The 19,189-nt window shown below is 44.9% G+C and overlaps 1 protein-coding gene and 1 pseudogene across 9 annotated transcripts in view; one reads left to right on the top strand and one right to left on the bottom strand.

Annotated features, from left to right (window-relative positions):
- Positions 1 to 2,175: 2,175 nt before the first annotated feature.
- Positions 2,176 to 19,189, top strand: part of PPA2 (inorganic pyrophosphatase 2) — an 85,240-nt gene continuing 68,226 nt past the window's right edge. For 2 of the 8 annotated variants that reach the window (XM_081095805.1, XM_081095803.1), the window contains exon 1: positions 2,176 to 2,372. In XM_081095805.1, coding sequence (XP_080951931.1) covers positions 2,201 to 2,372 — 172 coding nt within the window. In that variant the 5' untranslated portion in view covers positions 2,176 to 2,200. Of the gene's footprint in view, positions 2,373 to 2,739; positions 2,850 to 19,189 lie in introns of those variants that run through there. The other 6 variants (XM_081095804.1, XM_081095802.1, XM_081095808.1 and 3 more) reach the window with 4 other exon arrangements.
- Positions 6,233 to 13,320, bottom strand: LOC308522385 (high affinity cAMP-specific and IBMX-insensitive 3',5'-cyclic phosphodiesterase 8A-like; annotated as a pseudogene). The gene has a single exon. The product of its transcript is annotated as a high affinity cAMP-specific and IBMX-insensitive 3',5'-cyclic phosphodiesterase 8A-like (transcript).

Genomic DNA, 19,189 nt, shown 5'->3' with positions numbered 1-19,189 from the left:
CTACAATCTAATAGAGCAGTGATGGCGAACCTTTTGAGCTCGGCGTGTCAGCATTTTGAAAAACCCCAACTTAACTCTGATGCCATGTCACATATAGAAATTTTTTGATATTTGCAACCATAGAAAAACAAAGACTTATATTTTTGATATTTACTTTATATATTTAAATACCTCCAGACATTCATGTTGATCAAAATTCTGACTGTTGCCTAGATATAAGTACTATTTCCTCTCCATAAAGTTACATGATGGCTATAGAATCATTTTAATAAGATTTTATTTATTTATTTATTTGCTTTCAGATTGTTGTGAATAAAGGTTTCAACCAATTTTTTGTGTGTGTCTATTTTGTTAACGTTAATGACCAGAGGATGTAGGTTGTAGCCGTGGAACAGAGTTAGGTTAATTAGTTTAGACTAGAATCAGATATGTAATCGTTGCCAAAACCGGTTTGGCTCAGTGGATAGAGCGTCGGCCTGCGGACTGAAGGGTCCCAGGTTCGATTCCGGTCAAGGGCGTGTGCCTGGGTTGCGGGCACATCCTCAGTGGGAGATGCGCAGGAGGCAGCTGATCGATGTTTCTAACTCTCTATCCCTCTCCCTTCCTCTCTGTAAAAAATCAATAAAATATATTAAAAAAAAAAAGATATGTAATCGTGACTTAATTCCTACAGATTAGTTAATATAATCTACATAAAGATGTTTGTCTTGTCTTGTAGGAGCCAGAATTTTATATATATTTGCCCTGGTTGGTGTGGTTCAGTTGGTTGAGTGTTATCCTATGCACCAGAAGGTCGCTGGTTTGATTCCCAGCCAGGGCACATGCTCAGGTTTTGGGTTCAATCCCCAGTCAGGGTGTGTGTGTGTGGGAGGCAAGCAATCAATGTTTCTCTCTCACATTGATGTTTCTCTCTCCCTTTCTCTCTCTAAGAAGCAATAAAAAATATATATATATATTTTTTAAAAACATTTTTCATAAATTGATGTATTCATTGTGCTTATTAAAATTGTTTTTATTAGTTATTTTAAGAAAGTATTATTTTTAAAATGCCTTTTAACTAAACCATTTCATTTAGGTTTTGCAAAGATCACAAGTGTACTTTTTTTGTCTATTTGTAGAATTGCTACTCTTCTTTTACTTTTGTAGAATAACTGAAATATTTAAGTTTTTTAAAAGGTTTTAATTTCTCATTTTAAAAACCCCCCTTACTGCTCTCTCCAGATTCTCTCACTACAGTTTATTAAGAATTGATCTTCATGTTTGACAACAAGGTCATTTGATGACCTTGAGAAGGTGGAGGAAGCCAGTTTGGACTGAGATGAGGGAAGGGTAAGAAGAAGTGCACAATTGTTTCCACAAGTTTTTCTGGAAAGTCATTTCATATGTTAATGAGAGTTGGTGAGAGGGGATTCCAGGAGCCACTTAACTCAACAAGGAAAGTACCACTATTATAGGCAAGGCATGGTGCTACCTCCTGTAAGGAAACTAAAACTTGAGTCCTAAATGCTTGGCCTGTTAACAATCCAGGGGGAAATAGGAAACCTGATGGTTTCACAAACATATGTACAGTATCAAACGCCATTGGAGAAGTGAACGTGCAAGAAAAAAGGAGGATAAATCGCTTTTACTTGGGTTAAATGAGAACTTCATGGAGGAGGTAGAAGTTACTCGTTTTTTGCTCTGTAAGTCAGTGGCAGGTCCAGTGTTCACAAGGAGGCCTGGTCATTATGTCTCACAATGAAGTTTTTCTGTGTGTGTGTATGCTTGTCGCCAACACTGGGCAGGATCTAGAGTAGCGCCTGGCACAGCCACTCAATATTCCGTCATTAGAATAAAAATGATACGATGACTGTAAGTATGGGCTGCTTGGGTGAAGAAATGAACGCATGCATGCATCAATGGCAGTGAGCTGCTCAGGGGCGGTGGACCTTGTCTTGCTCATCTTTGGACCCTGGGCTCGCGGGGGGTGCAGTGTGCATCCCTGGCAATTCGCTGTGCTCCCTGATTTCTCAAGATCGCGGAGTCTGACCAGCCTCACGGAGTCCCAGGGGCCAGCCTTGCCAGGACAGGGCTCTCTGATCCCAGCCCCGCGGCCGGGAGTGAAGACTGCGGGCGCCAGGGGGCGCCGGCGCGCGGCCGGGCCGGCCCCGAGCTCCCAAGCACCACCCCGCGCGCCAGGAGCCGGACCGCTGCCGACGCCATGCGGGCTCTGCTGCCGCTGCTGCGCTCGGCCTGGGGCGGTCGCACGGGCGCCCTCGTCGTCCGCCTGCGGGAGGGAGCGGCCGCTGGGCCCGGGCCGCGCCGCGCCATGGCCTCGTACCGCACGGAGGAGCGCGGCCAGCCCCACTCGCCCGGTTACCGCCTCTTCTTCAGTAAGTACCTCGCAGGGCCCCGCCGCGCGGCGTCACCTGCGCCGCCCGCGCCGCCTCCCTCCCGCCCTCGCTCCTCGGGGCCCAGACCGCCTCCCTGCGCACGGGGGTCCGCGCCGAGCCCCCGGAGCCGCCTGCGCGGTGAGCGGCGGTCTCCCCAAAGGCGGGCGCGGAGGCGCAGCGCGGCCAGTGCGCCCCCGCCCGCCCCTCCCTCCCTCCCTCCCTCCCGAGTCGCGCGCGCGGTCACCCCGCCGCGCCCCGCAGCCGTTAGCGGACTCCGGCCGCCGCTCGGTTCCCTACGGAGACGCGCAGGGGACGGCGCGGGGCCCGCCCGCCGGCCCGCCCTCTCGCTGCGCGTGACCAAGCTCCTCCTCGGGGGCGGCTGCTATGGGGGAGGCGGGCGGGACCGACGCGTCCGGCCCGGCGGTGCTTTGTCGGAGACTCGGATGACCTCCCAGAATCAAGAATTCACACTCACAGGTTTCCAACCCCCCAACCCGCCCCCAAAGGGAGCAGCCCCAGCCCAGAGGGCGAAGGGCTTTCTGGGCGCTGAACTGGCCGACCAAGACGGGGAGAGACCCGGGTCCCCGTTGTTCTCGCTTTTCTTTGCACCCAGATATGCACGGCGGAGCCCCCTGCAACCTGCAGATAGCGAGGTCGGCGGCGTCGCCCTCGTGCTTCGTTGACTTCGGAGCCCCAGGGGTCGGGGTGGAGAGTCGGCTTAGCAGCAGCCCCCACCCGCTGGGAGCATCAGCCCCGGGGTGTCAGACCTCGGCTCGTAGCTCTGGCCCCAGACAGGTTTCCCAGCTTGCTGAGCCTTGCTTTTCCTCATCTGTAAACTAGGGCTGCGAACATCCCATGGCGCGCCGTATGCAAAGTGCTGAGCCATGGATCCGCAGATAAATGACTGTGATAACGCCTGTAATCATGACCATGATTGATATCTGTAATTTATAAACTATTCACACATATCTGAGCTGAGCTTAGGGTGGAGGGAGTCGTTTATGGCAGAGAAATCTAAGCTTGCCTGAGGTCTTGTGATTGTAATGCCACGGGTACTAAAACCCCCATTTTCTGAAAATTGGTTGCTTGTCCCCTCCGTACTACATCCGTATTCTTTTTCGTCCTTGTTCGGGCAAGGCTGATCGGGTGGATAGGAACCCTCAATAAGAAGGTCCCACATTTCTGCATGGATTGTGTCCCGAAAGGTTACAATGGGATGATTATTGGCAACAGTTTTTTTCATAGAAAGTGGTATAAAAAAAATGGCAGGTTTTTAAGCAGATAAAAGCATCTCTAAGGCACGATATGGTGAAGGTATTCTAGATTTGCCATCACTACAGTAATTAATAATAGACAAAAAATAGTCAATAAATATTTATGAAGTAAGCTCAGCACTGTTAGGCATGGCATTGAGGAGATTTAGTTATGGGCCCTGCTCTTGAGATTCATGACATCAGCATAGTTAGTTAAGGAGAATATAAAAACACTAAAAAAATATTTTGTTTGAAAGTTAGTTGAGAAAAAACAGTCTTGAGGAGCCTGAGGCATATGACGTAGGTGACAAGCGCCGGCTTTGGAATGGGGCGTCCCAGGCCTTAGTCCTGGCTCGGCCATGTACTCGCACTGTGTGCTGTTGGGCCGGCGATTGCCTCATTTCGTTCTCACAGGGCCAGTTCAGCTGTGAAATGAAGCAATTGGCACAACAGTGATCTTCAAGGCCCTTCTCAGCACTGATATTCCTTTAAGGCATTGGATGACTAATAGATATTCTAACAACCTCCATTGAGGCAAAGCCTCTATTAGGGCATTTCTCAGGCTGTATTTCATATTGGCCGCTTACTGTGTATTTCAGACTCGTGATTTTTCTGGAACTAGCATGCCACAAATACAATATTTTTTCACTCTGTTAGGATAAACAGCAGAAAAGAAGAAAAAATAAAACATTTTACTGAGGTAAATGGGCAAGAATTGGAAGAAAGGGGAGTGTGGTTTTGGAGAGGGGCCAGGTGGTAAGAGAGTAATTGGAAGGTAGGTTGGTTAAACAACTTCTGAACTAAACGCCAGATGGCATCCTTGGCCCAGGACTGTTAATACTTGCTGGCAGGGGTAGGACAAAGTGAAAGGAAGTCCTTAGGGTAAGGGGGTAAGGGGAAAGCAATAAACAAATAGCTCTTTATAAAGATGGTCACAAATGAGATATTTTAATTCTGACGGTGCCTGTATGCATAGCACTACTTGGCTTAGAAGTGTTGTTCAGCGTTAGGAAGGCGGAATCATTCCCCACATTTCCAAATATCTCTGGAATACCAGTGCAGTGGGAAGTAGCCCATTTTTTAGCTTAATGTTGGTCAGTGGTTTCTCTGCTGCCATTCAGAGGAATCAGAATAAGTGACTGATGTAATACTTTCCCCCCCTTTTTAATTGGTGTTGAACTTTATAGAAACTGTATTGAAGTGAGAAGACACAAAGATATAGGAGTAAGCGCATCCTCGTGGAATCAGCAGGCCCCTTGGTGCCAGTCCTGGCCCTGTTAGTAACTTTGTGTGTGGCCTGAGTGAGTCATTTAACCTTCCTGTACCTGATTTGATTTAACCATGGAAAGAAGAGATTGGACTAGATGATTATTTTCCAAACTGAACTTATAGTTGAGCACAAACATCCCATGGATGTTACTAGGTTTTCTTTTAAAAAGGTCTTCATCATGGTTTAATAAATTAGCAAAACACTTCCCATTTTATCGCCTCTTAAAGTTCTGGGAATTCTGATATCACTTGTCCCAAATTTTGAACCTCAGAGTCCCGGTTTCTCAGAACATTTCTTAACATCTTAGTGACTCTTAGCATTTCATGGACTTTAATTTGGGACATGCTGATTGAGATGATTTCTGAAACTTCCAGAAGCAAGTGTGTTGTAGAAACAGTCTTTTCTACAACACAATGCTAAGTCAAAACGCTTAGGTTGTAGGCCTGGCTTAATTATCCTGGGTATCTGAAAAATGGGGATACCAGTAATAATTTTACAAAGTTGCTGTGGCAGTTAAGCTAGACTACGTATAGATATTTAACATATTATGTTATTTCCTTTCCCATTTGACTTTAAGACATAAAATCAATATTCTTCTATCATTCTTTGAAAGGTGAAAACAGTGAATGTGGATAAATTGAATATTTTGAATCTATTTCAATTTATTAATTCGTAGGTCTCAGAGTTTTTTAATTCGTACTGCCCTGCAGTCTTGAATTAATTGTAAAGTCATAATGCAGGTTATACTTATTACATGGGGCCAAAGATTGCATGTCAGTATTCCCCTTTGATAGCTTGCATAGTTCTGCTTGTTTTGTTTCACTAATAACTTGAAAATGTACTATTTTTAGATTTTTAAAATTTCTCAAAGGATGGGGAGAAAATGCTTTTTGTAATTTGGATTTTTATTACCATGGGGTAGGCAACTGGTTCACTTACTGAAACAGTGCTATGGATAATTGCATTTATTTAGCATGAGGATGAGTCATGCAGTTCTTTAACAATGAATTTTATTTTATTTTATTTTTTTACTACATTTATTGAAAGTGTGAAGATACAGAACCTTTATAAATATCTAGAATTAAAAATTACCTATGAAGATAAAAACAGATTGGTTTTAAAAAGTCAATTTAGTAAATATTCTGTTTGCTATGTTTCTATGACAGTGTTTGGTATAAACACTACAAAATAAGGCAAACTTCTGGAAAAAGTCATTAATAAAATTTTATGAAAAAGTGTTCAGTCCTAACTTCTTTTAATTTGTAGAATCACTGGCAAAGTACATCAGGCGAGTAGAGCAGTTTCAGAGGTCCAGTTTCAGACAGAAGGAGCCTTCTCTATTTTGGTTCCAGAGGTGGTCGGATGCCCCGCAGCTTCATTTCGTCGAGTCCTTTCCAGTATTTAAAATTGTTGTCCAGATGCTGCAGTAACTCCTGTAGGTCTACAAAGTCATCCCAAGCATGGTACATGGCTGTGATGAAGTAGTCGATGAAGGAGATCTGGGACTTGGGGATGCTGCAAGTGTTTCGGTCAAAAGCTGGCATCGCCACCGTTAAGTCCAGCTTCTTTTCCTCTTCGGTCTGAGAAAAATGCTCCTCCGAGATGCGTGCAGCCCACTCAATGCACTGCTCCAAGGGCCGGCAGGGGTTGGACACGTCCGCGCACTTGATCATCATCCGCTTGATCAGAGTCCGGTTCTCCCGAGCCCGGAGCATCGTGTCTACGTCACGAGGGTTTGGCTCACTCCCCTCGCTTTCCTCCAGCTCTGCCAAGGGCTTGACGACGCTGTTGACAAACTTATTGATGTGCTCGAAGTGCCTGGTCATCTCCGTGGCCAAGACCATGTCGATGATGGCCTGGCGCAGCGTCCGGTAGTCATTCCTCTCCACATTCTTGAAGATGCTGCTCTTGTCCTCCTTGGCGGTCAGCTGGAAGGCCAGGGCCGCGTGGTGGCTCTCCAACACGGCACGGTCATTGTACAGCACGGCCAGCGCCCTGCCCGCGTTGCACAGGAAGAGGTGGGTCCGCCCCGGGGGGTCCAGGTCGCGGATGGCAGCTGCGATGAGGGCGGCGGCCTCGTCCCGAGTCTAACGCTTGCTTGACCCTCTCCTGGCAGAGGAAGGAGGCGGTGGCGTGCAGCACGTCGGCAGCGTGGGTGGAGTTGTGGTAGGGGTTGGAGGAGTGGTAGTTGGCTTCCATAGTCTGCAGCCACAGTCGCAGCGTCGTCTCCGAGCACTTCAAGAATTCACAGACCCCAAAGCGAGCGAAGATTTTGAGACCAAGAAAAGTCAAAGGCCTTTTCTGAGTGGCAGTCTCCAGTTCAAAAACATTCAAGTCCCAGTCGTCATCGTTTTCCATGGCCTCAGCTGTCTGCCGTGGGATATCGTGAAGGGACTCGGAGGTGAGTAAGCTGCCCGGAACTTGCTGCAGGTTTTTTGTGGAGAGTGTAGTCTCGTTCCCAGATAGTCTTCGAAAACCGTCAGACATCAGGCCCCCAATGAGGTCCTTGGTGTGAGGATCCTCTTCCTTCACCCCGAACTGTGGTGAATATAGCTCCGAGGTTCTCAGAATTTCCAGGACGCGGTCTAAGGCTTCCATCACAGGCATGGAACTGTTCTCCTGGGCAGCACTGATGATATTGATCACCTTGGTGATGGGCGCCTCGATGGTCATGGAGTGGATCCGGGCCATGGAGTGTCGCCTCTGGCCGGCCACTTCGCTTGCTCGTGAGGCAACACTCCTGACGTCCAGGGAGCTTTTCCTCTTGTCTTTATGTTTACCCGATGGATTATCTGTCGGAGTGTCAGAATGAACAGATTCCGTGATCTTCGCAGCCTTACCGTTGGCGTTGCTCACTCGGATAATGGACACATAGTGTCTAATTTTTCCTCCCTGTCCAATGACAGGTATTATCTTCACGTTTTGTTGTACACCATCTCCGTTTTTGGAGTGGTAAACGCCTTGCCACTCCTTGCCCATCTTCATGCATGAATTTATAGTACTGAACAAGTCAGCCTTTTTCTCACTTAGAGGCATTTTTGCTAACTCCTTCCCTAATAATTCACCCGACTCATAGCCCACTGTTGTTTCAAATGCTGGATTTACATACTGTATGTAGTTGTCCTCACTCGTGATTTTAATGGCGTCTTGGCTCTTCTCTAGTGCAGTGAATACTGAATTACAAGCCCTGAGTTTCAGCTGTGACCGCACCTCTCCAAACTCCAGCTGCAGCAGCTCCGCATAACAGGCCTGGAGGCTGGGGTTCTCCACGTACCTCCTCGTAAAGCCGGCACGAATGAGGGGCGTCACAGACTCCTCTACATCCCGCCTGCATACTACACCAACAATAACTGTGTTTTCTGAAACGTTTGTTGCTCGAATAGACTTGCATAGCGCCGGGGCGTCCAGCTGCTGGGGGTTTCTGTGGTCGATGATGATGATGTCGTGGTTTGCAGCCAGGAAACAGGGCAGGACAGCCTGGACCTCCAGGGCCACCGTGCACTTAAACCCTGCTTTTTCACATGCCTTACGGAATCCTTTACACTGGCTGTCGTCTTTGATGAACGCTAAAAGTACCTGGAGTTGATCTGCATGAAACCTCATGGGGCCAAAATTCACATGAGATGTTGGTCTCTTAGAGTCGGGGTCCGCGGGGCGGGCGCCGCTGGTGGTGGCCAAGGCTTCGGGCTCCGGACAGAGCAGGGCGCCCGGCCTGCCCGGCGCGGGCAGCAGCGCCACGGGGTCCTGCGTGTCCTCGGCCTCCCGGGCGCCCGGGTACACGATCTGGGTCTCGGTAATGTGGATGCTCCAAGCGCAGCCCATGCTGGCGGGGCGCCGCGGACAAGCTGGCAGCGGCCGGCCGCTCTCCTGTCAGCAAACGGCCCGCGGGCGCCTCGTGGCCACCGCCAGCACCGTGTCATCCCCGCCCCGGGCGCGCAGGCGGGCGGACGGCAGGAGCGCGGGGCTCACGTCAGAAAGCGCGGCCGCCGCTTTTATCACAGGGCAGCGGCGGCGCAGAGGGGGCCCCGCGGACGCCCCGCGGAACATGCCCTGCCGCCCTCACATCGCCCACTCGCCAGATTAGCGCTCTACACCGCTCGCCCCGACCCCCGAAAGAAGCGCGCCCCAGCGGCCTCGCCACGCCCCCCTGAGGCCCGGGCTGAGAGACAGGAAGCGCGGATCCAGGCGGCCCCGCGCCATCGAGAAATGCAGGCACCCGCAGTCTCAGCGCGCCCGGGAGCTTGGGCTCCCCGGGTTTCTGTTTTTGTTTTTTTATCATTTATAGTTAGCATGTGTTTATGTTAAAATTGCCATACCTTTTTCTTTTAAAATACATTTTTATTGATTTCAGAGAGGAAGGTAGAGGGAGAAAGAAACAGAAACATCAATGATGAGAGAGAATCATTGATCGGCTGCCTCCTACACACCCCCCAAGGGGTAAAAAGCCTGCAGCCTGGACATGTGCCCCCACCAGGAATTGAACCCTGACCTCCTGGCTTATAGGTCAACACTTAACCACTGAGACACACCAATGGGGCTAGGTTTTCTTTTTTAAGTAAATCATTTGAGTAATAGGTAGAATTTGTCATTGAATGTATCATTCATGGGCCTTATGAATTTTCCTGTGAAGAATTCACAATATATGTGTTTGAGTCTCTTAAGTGAATGAGCTCCTGTAACCTTTTTTATAAAGTTGGCCCATATTATGGAAGTTAAATTGACACAATAGATCTTAATTATTATTGTATGCTTATAGAAAATTATATTTATTTGGTTTTCGTCATTACTAAAGCTTCCAGTAAAAATCTCTCTAAGTGGTTTCAATAATAGTATGTTATAGTATGTTGGTCCTTGGCATACATGAGGCTATTTGTGGTACATAAATAAAATCAGATATAAGTTTCTCATTCTATTCAATTTTCTCACTTGCTAATCCAAGTAATAAACTTTTCATCAACTTACTGTTATGAAAGAAAACAATATAGGTAACTTAAAACTGATAGAATAAAATTTCATTTCAGTCCAGTTAAAGGGAGAGTTTTGACACTGTTTGTCAATATCCATTGTATTTTGATTGGCCTGATAGAATTCATTAGGTTATGCCTAGGGAGGCAGCCTGGTTTTTGACAAGAGTGAGTACCTACACAAGGTACAAGGGTGACTAAAATTGTTTATTTTATCTCCCTTCAAATAAATATCCTTTCAAAGTGATAGTACGTAATAAAAACAATACTCCTAAAACAATAAATAAGGAGCCATCAGATGGAAAACAGATGGAGGTTTGGTTCCTGATGAAGCAATGTAGGGGAAGCCCCACCTGAAGTGTATGAGCTGAGGGGTGTACTGTAGGGAGATGATGTGCATAGACTTCAGGTCACGGATGTGTTGATTTGATGTCATAGGGTCTCGAGAGCGTGAGAGTGATGTGGAGCTTGAGAGTTTTATGGAATAGCACACAAATGTTTACCATGCAGACATGGGGCTGGAGGAAAGGGCTAGCTCCTTCTATAGACAGTGAAGAAAATGGTTGGCGGAAGTCAGACAACCTGATGGTGTTGCTGCCCCAGCAGAGCTGTCTTTGTTCTGGCCAAGTAGAATGTTAGCAACCCATGCCCTACCTGTACATGTCCACGGGAAGCTGGCCTTCAACAGGTCTCTCCCATGTATGAACACATCAGTTTTTTCCAATCAGTTTTTCTAGTCTCTTATTCTTAAATGTAAACCAGATAGTCAAGGATCAGCTTCAGTCGGGCTTTCTTCACTGCTGCTCTACCAAACATGTGTCAGGGCCACATGTGACAAATTTAATGGTCAGTTTTAAGTTTTTCTCTCTTGTGACCTTAAGGGTAACTTTTCACAGTCATCACATTTTCATCCTTATTTTTTGCCTCTTAGTTGTTCTAATTTTGATGGCTTGTCCTTTCAGCAGTCTGCCCTGCTGGATCCTTCTGTAATTTTGAGCTTTAACCTTTGAAATGTTCCAGGGCTCATTCCTTAGCACACTCCTCTAACTGTTCTCAATCAATCTCTCTCTCTCTCTCTCTCTCTCTCTCTCTCTCTCTCTCTCTCTCTCCCTCTCCCTCCCACTCCTTCCCTCCCTTCCCCCCCACTCCCCCCCACCCCTCCTTTCTTATTTCCCTTCCTTCCTTCCTCTGGCAGGGGTTGGTAAACCTTTGCTGTGAAGGGTCACATAGACTGTGGGCAGGCCATACAAGTCTCTGTCACAACTAGTCAATTCTGCTGTTGTACTGCAAAGCAACCAGAGATAAGTAAAAGTATGGGTATGACTGTGTTCCAACGAAACTTTATTTACAGATATAAAACAGGCCGTGGGCTGTATTTGGCCCGGTGTTGACTGACTTTTGCTATTACTCTAGCTCAGTGGTTCTCAGCCTTCCTAATGATGCGACCCTTTAATACAGTTCCTCATGTTGTGGTGACCCCCAACCATAAAATTATTTTCGTTGCTACTTCATAACTGTAATTTTGCTACTGTTATGAATCGTAATGTGTAAATATCTGATATGCAGGATGTATTTTCATTGTTACAAATTGAACATAATTAAAGCATAGTGATTAATCACAAAAACAATATGTAATTATATATGTGTTTTCCGGTGGACTTAGGCGACCCCTGTGAAAGGGTCGTTCGACTGCCAAAGGGGTCACGACCCACAGGTTGAGAACTGCTGCTCTAGCTGATCCCATCCAGTCCCATAGCTTTAGCTACCACCTATGCCTCCCAGATCTGTAGCGTTTAGCCCCAGTCTCTTGAACACAGAATTTACTCATCCAGCCTTCCACTCTGTATCCTACTTAAATGTTTACGAAGCATCTCAAGGTTAACACGTACAAACCAGAAATCCTGACCCCCTCTCCCATTCCTGCCTGTTCTCACATCTATAACCAGTAACCTAGGAATCGTTCTTGTTGCCTCTACTTTGACTCCCACATGTTAGTTCATTAGTCTCTTCCTTTAACTCTGCTTTACATGTATCCAGAAGACAGTTACATCTCTCCACGTCCACCCTTGCCACTTTTTCCACGTCACCATCCCCTTTCACTTAGCCAGTAGCTTCCTGCTTGCAGCCTTGCCCCCCTGTAGTCTGCTTTTCACCTTGACCCTTTTAAAATGTAAGTCAGGTCATGACCAGACTCTGCTCAAACCCCAGTAGCTTTCCATTTCACTCAAAATAAATTTTAAATATTTACCATGTGACCTAATACTCGGCTTCCTCTCTGAATTCATCACTCACCACTCTTCCCTTTGATCATGTGATCAGCCATCCTGCCTCCTTGCTGGTTCTCAGACATGCTGTGCATATTCTTGCCTCAGCCCTCTGTGCTTGCTTTGTGCCTGCAGTGTTCCTCTCTACCTGTCCTCTTGACCACTTCCTCACTCCATTCAGCTCTGTGACCTGTCAGAGCGATCTTTCATGACCTTTCCATGTAATAGTATCCCCTTCCATTATTCACTCTTTCCTCTCCCTGATTAGTTTTCCTTTATGGTGTTTCTTGTGCCTGATATCCTAAAAACATATTCATTGCTTTTGTAAATCCTTCTCCCCCTGAATATAAGTTCCTTAAGAGCAGGGAATTTGTATACCTGGTACCTAAAATAGTGGTTGGTGTAGTATTTGTGTTCAGCGAATATTTACTGCATGAATGAATTTATGGAGACCTTATAAATTAAATGGAAAAAGAAGAAAGTAGAAAGAAGAGAACTCGAATTTTAAAAAGTCAAATGGGTGTCCTCTGAGATTGTAGAAGCTGTTGCATCCATTAAAAACGAAGAGGAAGCTATGAAGAAAAGGCAAAGAACAAGAACTCTTGGAAATCACAGTATGGTTGTTAAGACAACTCACTAGAAGTTGTAGTGGGTTGAATCGTGCTCTGTTGTTTGAAGCCACCAAGTTTGTGGTAATTGGCTACGTTAGCCCAAGGAAATTAACACAGAAAAGTTTGACTGTAAAGCAACCTACCAGAAAGTTTGAACAAAATGTCAGAAAAAAAAAAAAAAGAGGTTTGACTGGAACACATTCCAGAAGGAAGAAACAGACAAAATGCAGAAGAAATTATCAAAGGGCTAATCTAAGAGATCTAAAAATTTAAGGACCCAAGTATTCTAAGTTCCAGACACATAATTGTGAAATCTCAGAAAACTGAGACTATAAAGAAGATCCTAATAAAAGTCTTGTGGCAGGGCCAGGGAGGGAGGGAATGAGAACTAAACTGGTATCTGATTTATCAGCAACTTCGAGTGCTTGATGATTGGAGTATTGCCTTCAAAATTCTGAGAGAAAATAATATTCTTCCTAGAATTCTCTCCCCAGATAACCATTAACCTAGAGTGAAGATTGAATGAAGACCTGGAACATTTACCTCACATGCAGCCTTTGTTACAGAACACAAGTTAGAGATATGTTTCTGTAAAATAAGTAAACAAACCAAAAATGATGAATGAATAGGATCCAGAAAAACAGTCAATCTTAGCTGGAGACCTTAGAAGCAAAATCTTCAGATGCCAAGCAAGCATTCAGTCCAGATATCAACAGAAGGTTAGGTTTCCACAGGGAGCTGTATGGGTAAAGAGAGAATTCCATAGTTTTGATGGTGTCTGTGAGGCATTAAAACAATTTATAGAAATGATTATGATTCACAATGGAAGAAAGGTAATTAGAAGCACAGGGCAAAATACAAGCCAGACAAGAAAGGAAATTTAATTTTAACATTCTGCTTGGCTAAAAATCAACACATCGACAGTGCTTCTCAAACTTCCCTGAGCGTAAGAATTATTTGGGTGTGCTAAAAATATAGATATCCAGATTTTTTTCCTTAAGTTTCTGATTCACTAGTATGAATGAAACCAGGGTTCAGAGACCTGTTTAACAAGCACTCCAGCTTTTTCTTATCCTTAGAAAAATTTTGGAAATACAGTTGACCCTTGAACAATATGGGAGTTAGGGATACCAATCCTCTGCAAAATCAGAAATCCACATGTAACTATTGACTCCCCCAAAACTTTACTGATAGAACCTTTCTGATAACATAAACTGTAGATAAGCACATATTTGTCTGTTATGTGTATTATGCATCATCCTATGTAATAAAGAGGTAATATGCAAATTAACCCCCACACCCTCACAAGATGGCTGCCTAGGAGGTGGAGCTTTTGACACTGACTGGCATAGAAACCAACCAATCAGAACCAAATCTGGGTGAATTGTGAGGAGCCAATGGCTGCCTAGGAGGCGGAGCTTTTGATGCTGACTGGCATAGAAACCGACCAATCAGAACCAAATCTGGGTGAATTGTGAGGAGCCAATGGCTGCCTAGGAGGCGGAGCTTTTGATGCTGACTGGCATAGAAACCGACCAATCAGAACCAAATCTGGGTGAATTGTGAGGAGCCAATGGCTGCCTAGGAGGCGGAGCTTTTGATGCTGACTGGTATAGAAACTGACCAATCAGAACCTAATCTGGGTGAACTGTGAAAACAGAACCTAAGGTGGTGGCTGAGGAGGAGTTTTAAGGGCAACAGCTGTTTGGTGTAAGGTGTAAGAAAGAGGCTTAATTTTTTAATGACTGGTTTGGCAGTATAGTGCATATGGCTGGCTGTCAGTCCAAATATAGGGATTATGTATTTCTGTCTGCTAAGAGCATCTCCTCCTGCTGAAAAAGGCTCACCGCCCCCCTTAAGCAATCCTATCCTATATAATCTATACTAATAAAAGGGTAATATGCTAACTAGACTGGGTCTACGGCCATCTTCTGGATGTCTGACTTCCTTCCCGACAAAGCCATGATGGTAGGGGCCAAGGCAGAGGCAGTTAGGGGCGATCAGTGGAGAGCAGTTGGGGGTGAGATCAGGCCGGCAGGGGGTTAGGGGCAATCAGGTCAGCAGGGGAGGGCAGTTGGGGGCGACCAGGCCTAGAGGGGAGGGCAGTTAGGGCAAGATCAGGCCTGCAGGGGAGGGCATTTGGGGGTGAGATCAGGCTGGCAGAGGAGGGCAGTTAGGGGCAATCAGGCAGACAGGCAGGTAGAGGGGTTAAGGGCAATCAGGCAGGCAGAGGCAGTTAGGGGTGATCAGGCAGGCAGGCAGGTGAGCGGTTAGAAGCCAGCGGTCCTAGATTGCAAGAGGGATGTCTGACTGCTGGTGAGGAGCCAGTGGTCCCAGATTGCAAAAGGTATTCCACAGGGATCGGGCCTAAACTGGCAGTTAGACATCCCCCAAGGGGTCCCTGATTGGAGAGGGTGCAGGCTGGGCTGAGGGACACCCCCTCCCCCCCCGCACGAATTTCATACACTGGGCCACTACTATCCTTACAATCGCATAAGCTAGAGAAAAGAAAACGCTATTAAGAAAATCAAAAGGCAAATGCATTTATAGTATTTTTTATATGGTTTTTATTGATTTTAGAGGGACAGGAAGGGAGCAGGAAAGAAAGAAACATTGATGAGAGAGAAACATCAATATTGATCCCCTGCCTCCTGCACACTCCCTGCTGGGGATCGAGCCCGTAACCCAGACATATGCCCTGACTGGGAATCAAACTGGCAGCCTCCTGGTGCATCAACCCATGAGCCATACTGGCCAGACTACGTTATTTTTTGGGGGAAAATATCTGCTTATAAGTGAACCTGCTCAGTTCAGATCTGTATTGTTCAAGAAGTCAACTTTGTATGAAAATAGGAAAAGCATAGAAAATTTAATATTAGAATACTGAACATTTTATCAGCCTTGATATGAAAATATAAAAGTTCAGGAGACAATAACTAGGAGTGAGAAGAATGAGGCAAGAGGGGTAAAAAGCTGATTAGTAGAATCAAAAAATGCTGTATATGTTTGGTGGAACAAAGAATAAAGACTATAAAGTGTAAAGATTAGCTAATAGAGAGTTTAAGAGGAATAGGTTGAACTAAACTTATTTCTCAGAATTGGAATCAGTAGATAATTTCTAAAATGGATACAACTAATCATAGTTATATTATTTAGGAAGATGAATAAAATCTACACTAGACCTAAGTAAATTAAAGAGGTGAGAGTGGGTTGCTCTGATAGGCCTGTATTGGAGAGAGGTGGGGATTTGTACTAGTTTAATCTTGCATATGCATTGTTTTGTTTAAACAACAACAAAATAGATATTTGGAAAAGTAAATTGGCAACAACTTGGTTTCAACTCTAAAGAAGCAACTGGTCAGAGCTTCAGAGCTTCACTAATTTACTCTGAGCCTCTGAGAAAGGACTGTCTCTAATGTGTGCTTCTATTATCTTTAATGAGCGATGTACATTGCAGCAGTCCTCGCTGCATAGACCATTTCCATCTATGGCTCACAGGTATAATATGGATTACCCTTTCATTTTATAGGATCAGGATAGATAGTGCATATCTTTAAATCCACCTTTGGAGAATCTTAATACTTTAAATGGAGCATAATAGCACTGACCCTAGCAAATGTCTAATGGAAGATTCTCATCCTTCTCTTGTGCATTAGGCAGTGCTTAGCTCTCTCAATGTGCCCGGAGAACTCCCTTTTTCTTTAAGCTAATTGGCTGAGGGTGCTCCTGCGATGGAGCACAACCCTGTCTTAGCTATGGGCATAGCTCACTTTTTAGCACCTTTGTATCCCAGCATTTAGTACATTTCCTTTTACGTAACTAAATTATACATTGCTTAATTGAACAATGTAGAAAAGAATTAGGTTTCCAATAAATTGATTTACTTTATCAAGCTCAGGAGCTAGAACTCAGGCTCTTGGCCTCTGCATGCATTGCTCCTGTGTGAATTTATTGGCGTATTGCTCACCCAAAACATTATTATATGTGATCTAGGGCCATATTTTATTTTCCTAGAAGTAATTTTTATTACATTTTTATTTATATGATGATTTAAATATATGGTTACCTGAGTTAGACCATTCACTTATTTATACTCTTTTTACCTTCCGAAATGGCAGTTAGAAAACAACTTATACATATATTGTCATTACCTTAGTATTTAAATAGAATGTTTAGATCCCAATTGAAAGAGCAGTTCTCACAGACCTTCAGATTATGCTGATCACAGCTTCATATCTTCCTCAGCCTTGAGTGATGTGCACTCAACTTACATCTTAATACATTTGTTGGGGCTTGTTCTCAGTTAATAGGATCATTGGAGCTTTAGGGAAATTTATCACCAGATTTGTGTGCTAGAGGTATCATTTACTCTCTTGTGTGTGTGTGTGTGTGTGTGTGTGTGTGTGTATGTATGTATATTTATATATCAGAAGCCTGTTTCATGAAGATTCGTGCAATAGGCCTTCCTTCCCCTGGCTGCCGACACCCAGGACCTAGGCCTTTGGTCCGGCCACAGTGGAGAAGCCAAGCCTCGAGGCTAGGCTTCTGCCCTCTGGCCGCAGCGAGGCTTGGCTTCTCCGCTGGCTCTTCAGCCTTCAGTCTTCAGTTTTCAGTCTTCACTCTGGCCAGAGCCTTCAGTCTTAGCTCCGTGCCTGTGTATGCAAATTAACCGCCATCTTTGTTGGGTTAATTTGCATACTCATCCTGATTGGCTGGTGGGCATAGCGGAGTGACATCAATTTGCATGTTTCTCTTTTATTAGTGCAGATATATATTTTTTATTGATTTCAGAGAGGAAGGGAAAAGGAGAGAGAAATAGAAACATCAGTGATGAGAGAGAATCACTGATCGGCTGCCTCCTGCACACCCCCGCACTGGGGATTGAGCCCACAACCCAGACATGTGCCTTGACTGGAATCGAACCCGGGGCCCTTCAGTCTGCAGCCAGTGCTCTATCCACTGAGCCAAACCAGCTAGGGTGAGGTATCATTTACTCCTTTTTTTTAAACTTTTTTTTTTAAATATAGTTTTATTGATTTTTTTACAGAGAGGAAGGGAGAGAGAGAGTTAGAAACATCGATGAGAGAGAAACATCAATCAGCTGCCTCCTGCACACTCCCTACTGGAGATGTGCCTGCAACCAAGGTACATGCCCTTGACCGGAATCGAACCCGGGACCTTTCAGTCCGCAGGCCGACGCTTTATCCACTGAGCCAAACTGGTTATGGCAGGTATCATTTACTCTTAATTACAAAGGCAGCCCAGCTATTCTGTCAAGTTTCCTGCCTTAATTTTAATGATGAATTTATCTGGTTTGTGCAGCATTTGGAATTCTTAGAGCTGAAATTATTGTTAATTTTCATCACAGTGGTAGTCCCTAATGTAACAACTGAAGTAATCTGCTAAAGCAACAATTTTCAACCTCTTTCATCTCAGGGCACACATAAACTAATTAAAATTCAATGGCACACCAAAAAAAACACATTGTTTTTTGCTGATCTGACCAAAAATAGGTATAATTTTGATTTATTCATACCTGATGGCTATTGCTGTGCTGGCTGTTATCATTTCTTATTTGACAATCTAAGGGAAAAGAGGTGAGTATCCCTGGCTAAATAGTCAGGTATTGCATGTTTTAAAAATTCTTGTGGCACACCAGTTGAAAATCGCTGTACTAAAGGATTGTATTTTTTAAAAATATTTTTATTGATTTCAGAGAGGACGGGAAAGGGAAAGAGGGGTAGAAACATCAGTGATGAGAGAGAACCATTGATAGTCTGCCTCCTGTACACCCCATACTGGGGATCCAGCCTTGCAACCCAGGCATGCGCCCTGACCAGGAATCCAACCGTGACTTCCTGGTTCATAGGTCGACCCTTAACCACTGAGCCATGCTGGCTGGGCTAAAGGATTGTATTTTTATTCTCTTCCAAATTCTACCTTATCTTTGTGACTTAAAGCAGAGAAAAGAATTACAGATTGATGATTGAAATATACAAAGTGCCTGTTGGTTTATTGTATTTTATTTAAATAATACATATTTTTAAAGTATTTAAAACATACATTTCAGTATGAAATGAAGATAAGTTAGGTTATTAAAGTTTTTTTAAAGAATTTTACCTTAATATTACCATTGTTATCACTTTGAGTGGAAAGGAATTATTCATTTCTTTTATTTGGGTAGGACCTTTAGGTAGAAATTGGGAATTTTGTTGTTCGGTTTCCCTTAGGGCCGCCACGTGCGGCTCTTTGGCCCCTTGAGTGTGGATCTTCCACAAAATACCAAGTGCAGGCGCGTGTACAGTGCGATTGAAATTTCGTGGCCCATGCACAGAAGTCGGTTTTCAGTCTGGGCGAGTCTATTTTGAAGAAGTACTGTTGATATTTGGCTCTGTTGACTAATGAGTTTGCCGACCACTGTCTTAGGGAATTGACATCAGTTTTAATCCAATTCA

This window comes from Myotis nattereri (genome assembly GCF_964212035.1).
Source record: "Myotis nattereri genome assembly, chromosome: 1".
Lineage (NCBI taxonomy): Eukaryota > Metazoa > Chordata > Mammalia > Chiroptera > Vespertilionidae > Myotis > Myotis nattereri.
Note: the sequence above shows the minus strand (reverse complement) of the source record. Positions and strands in the feature narration are given on the sequence as shown.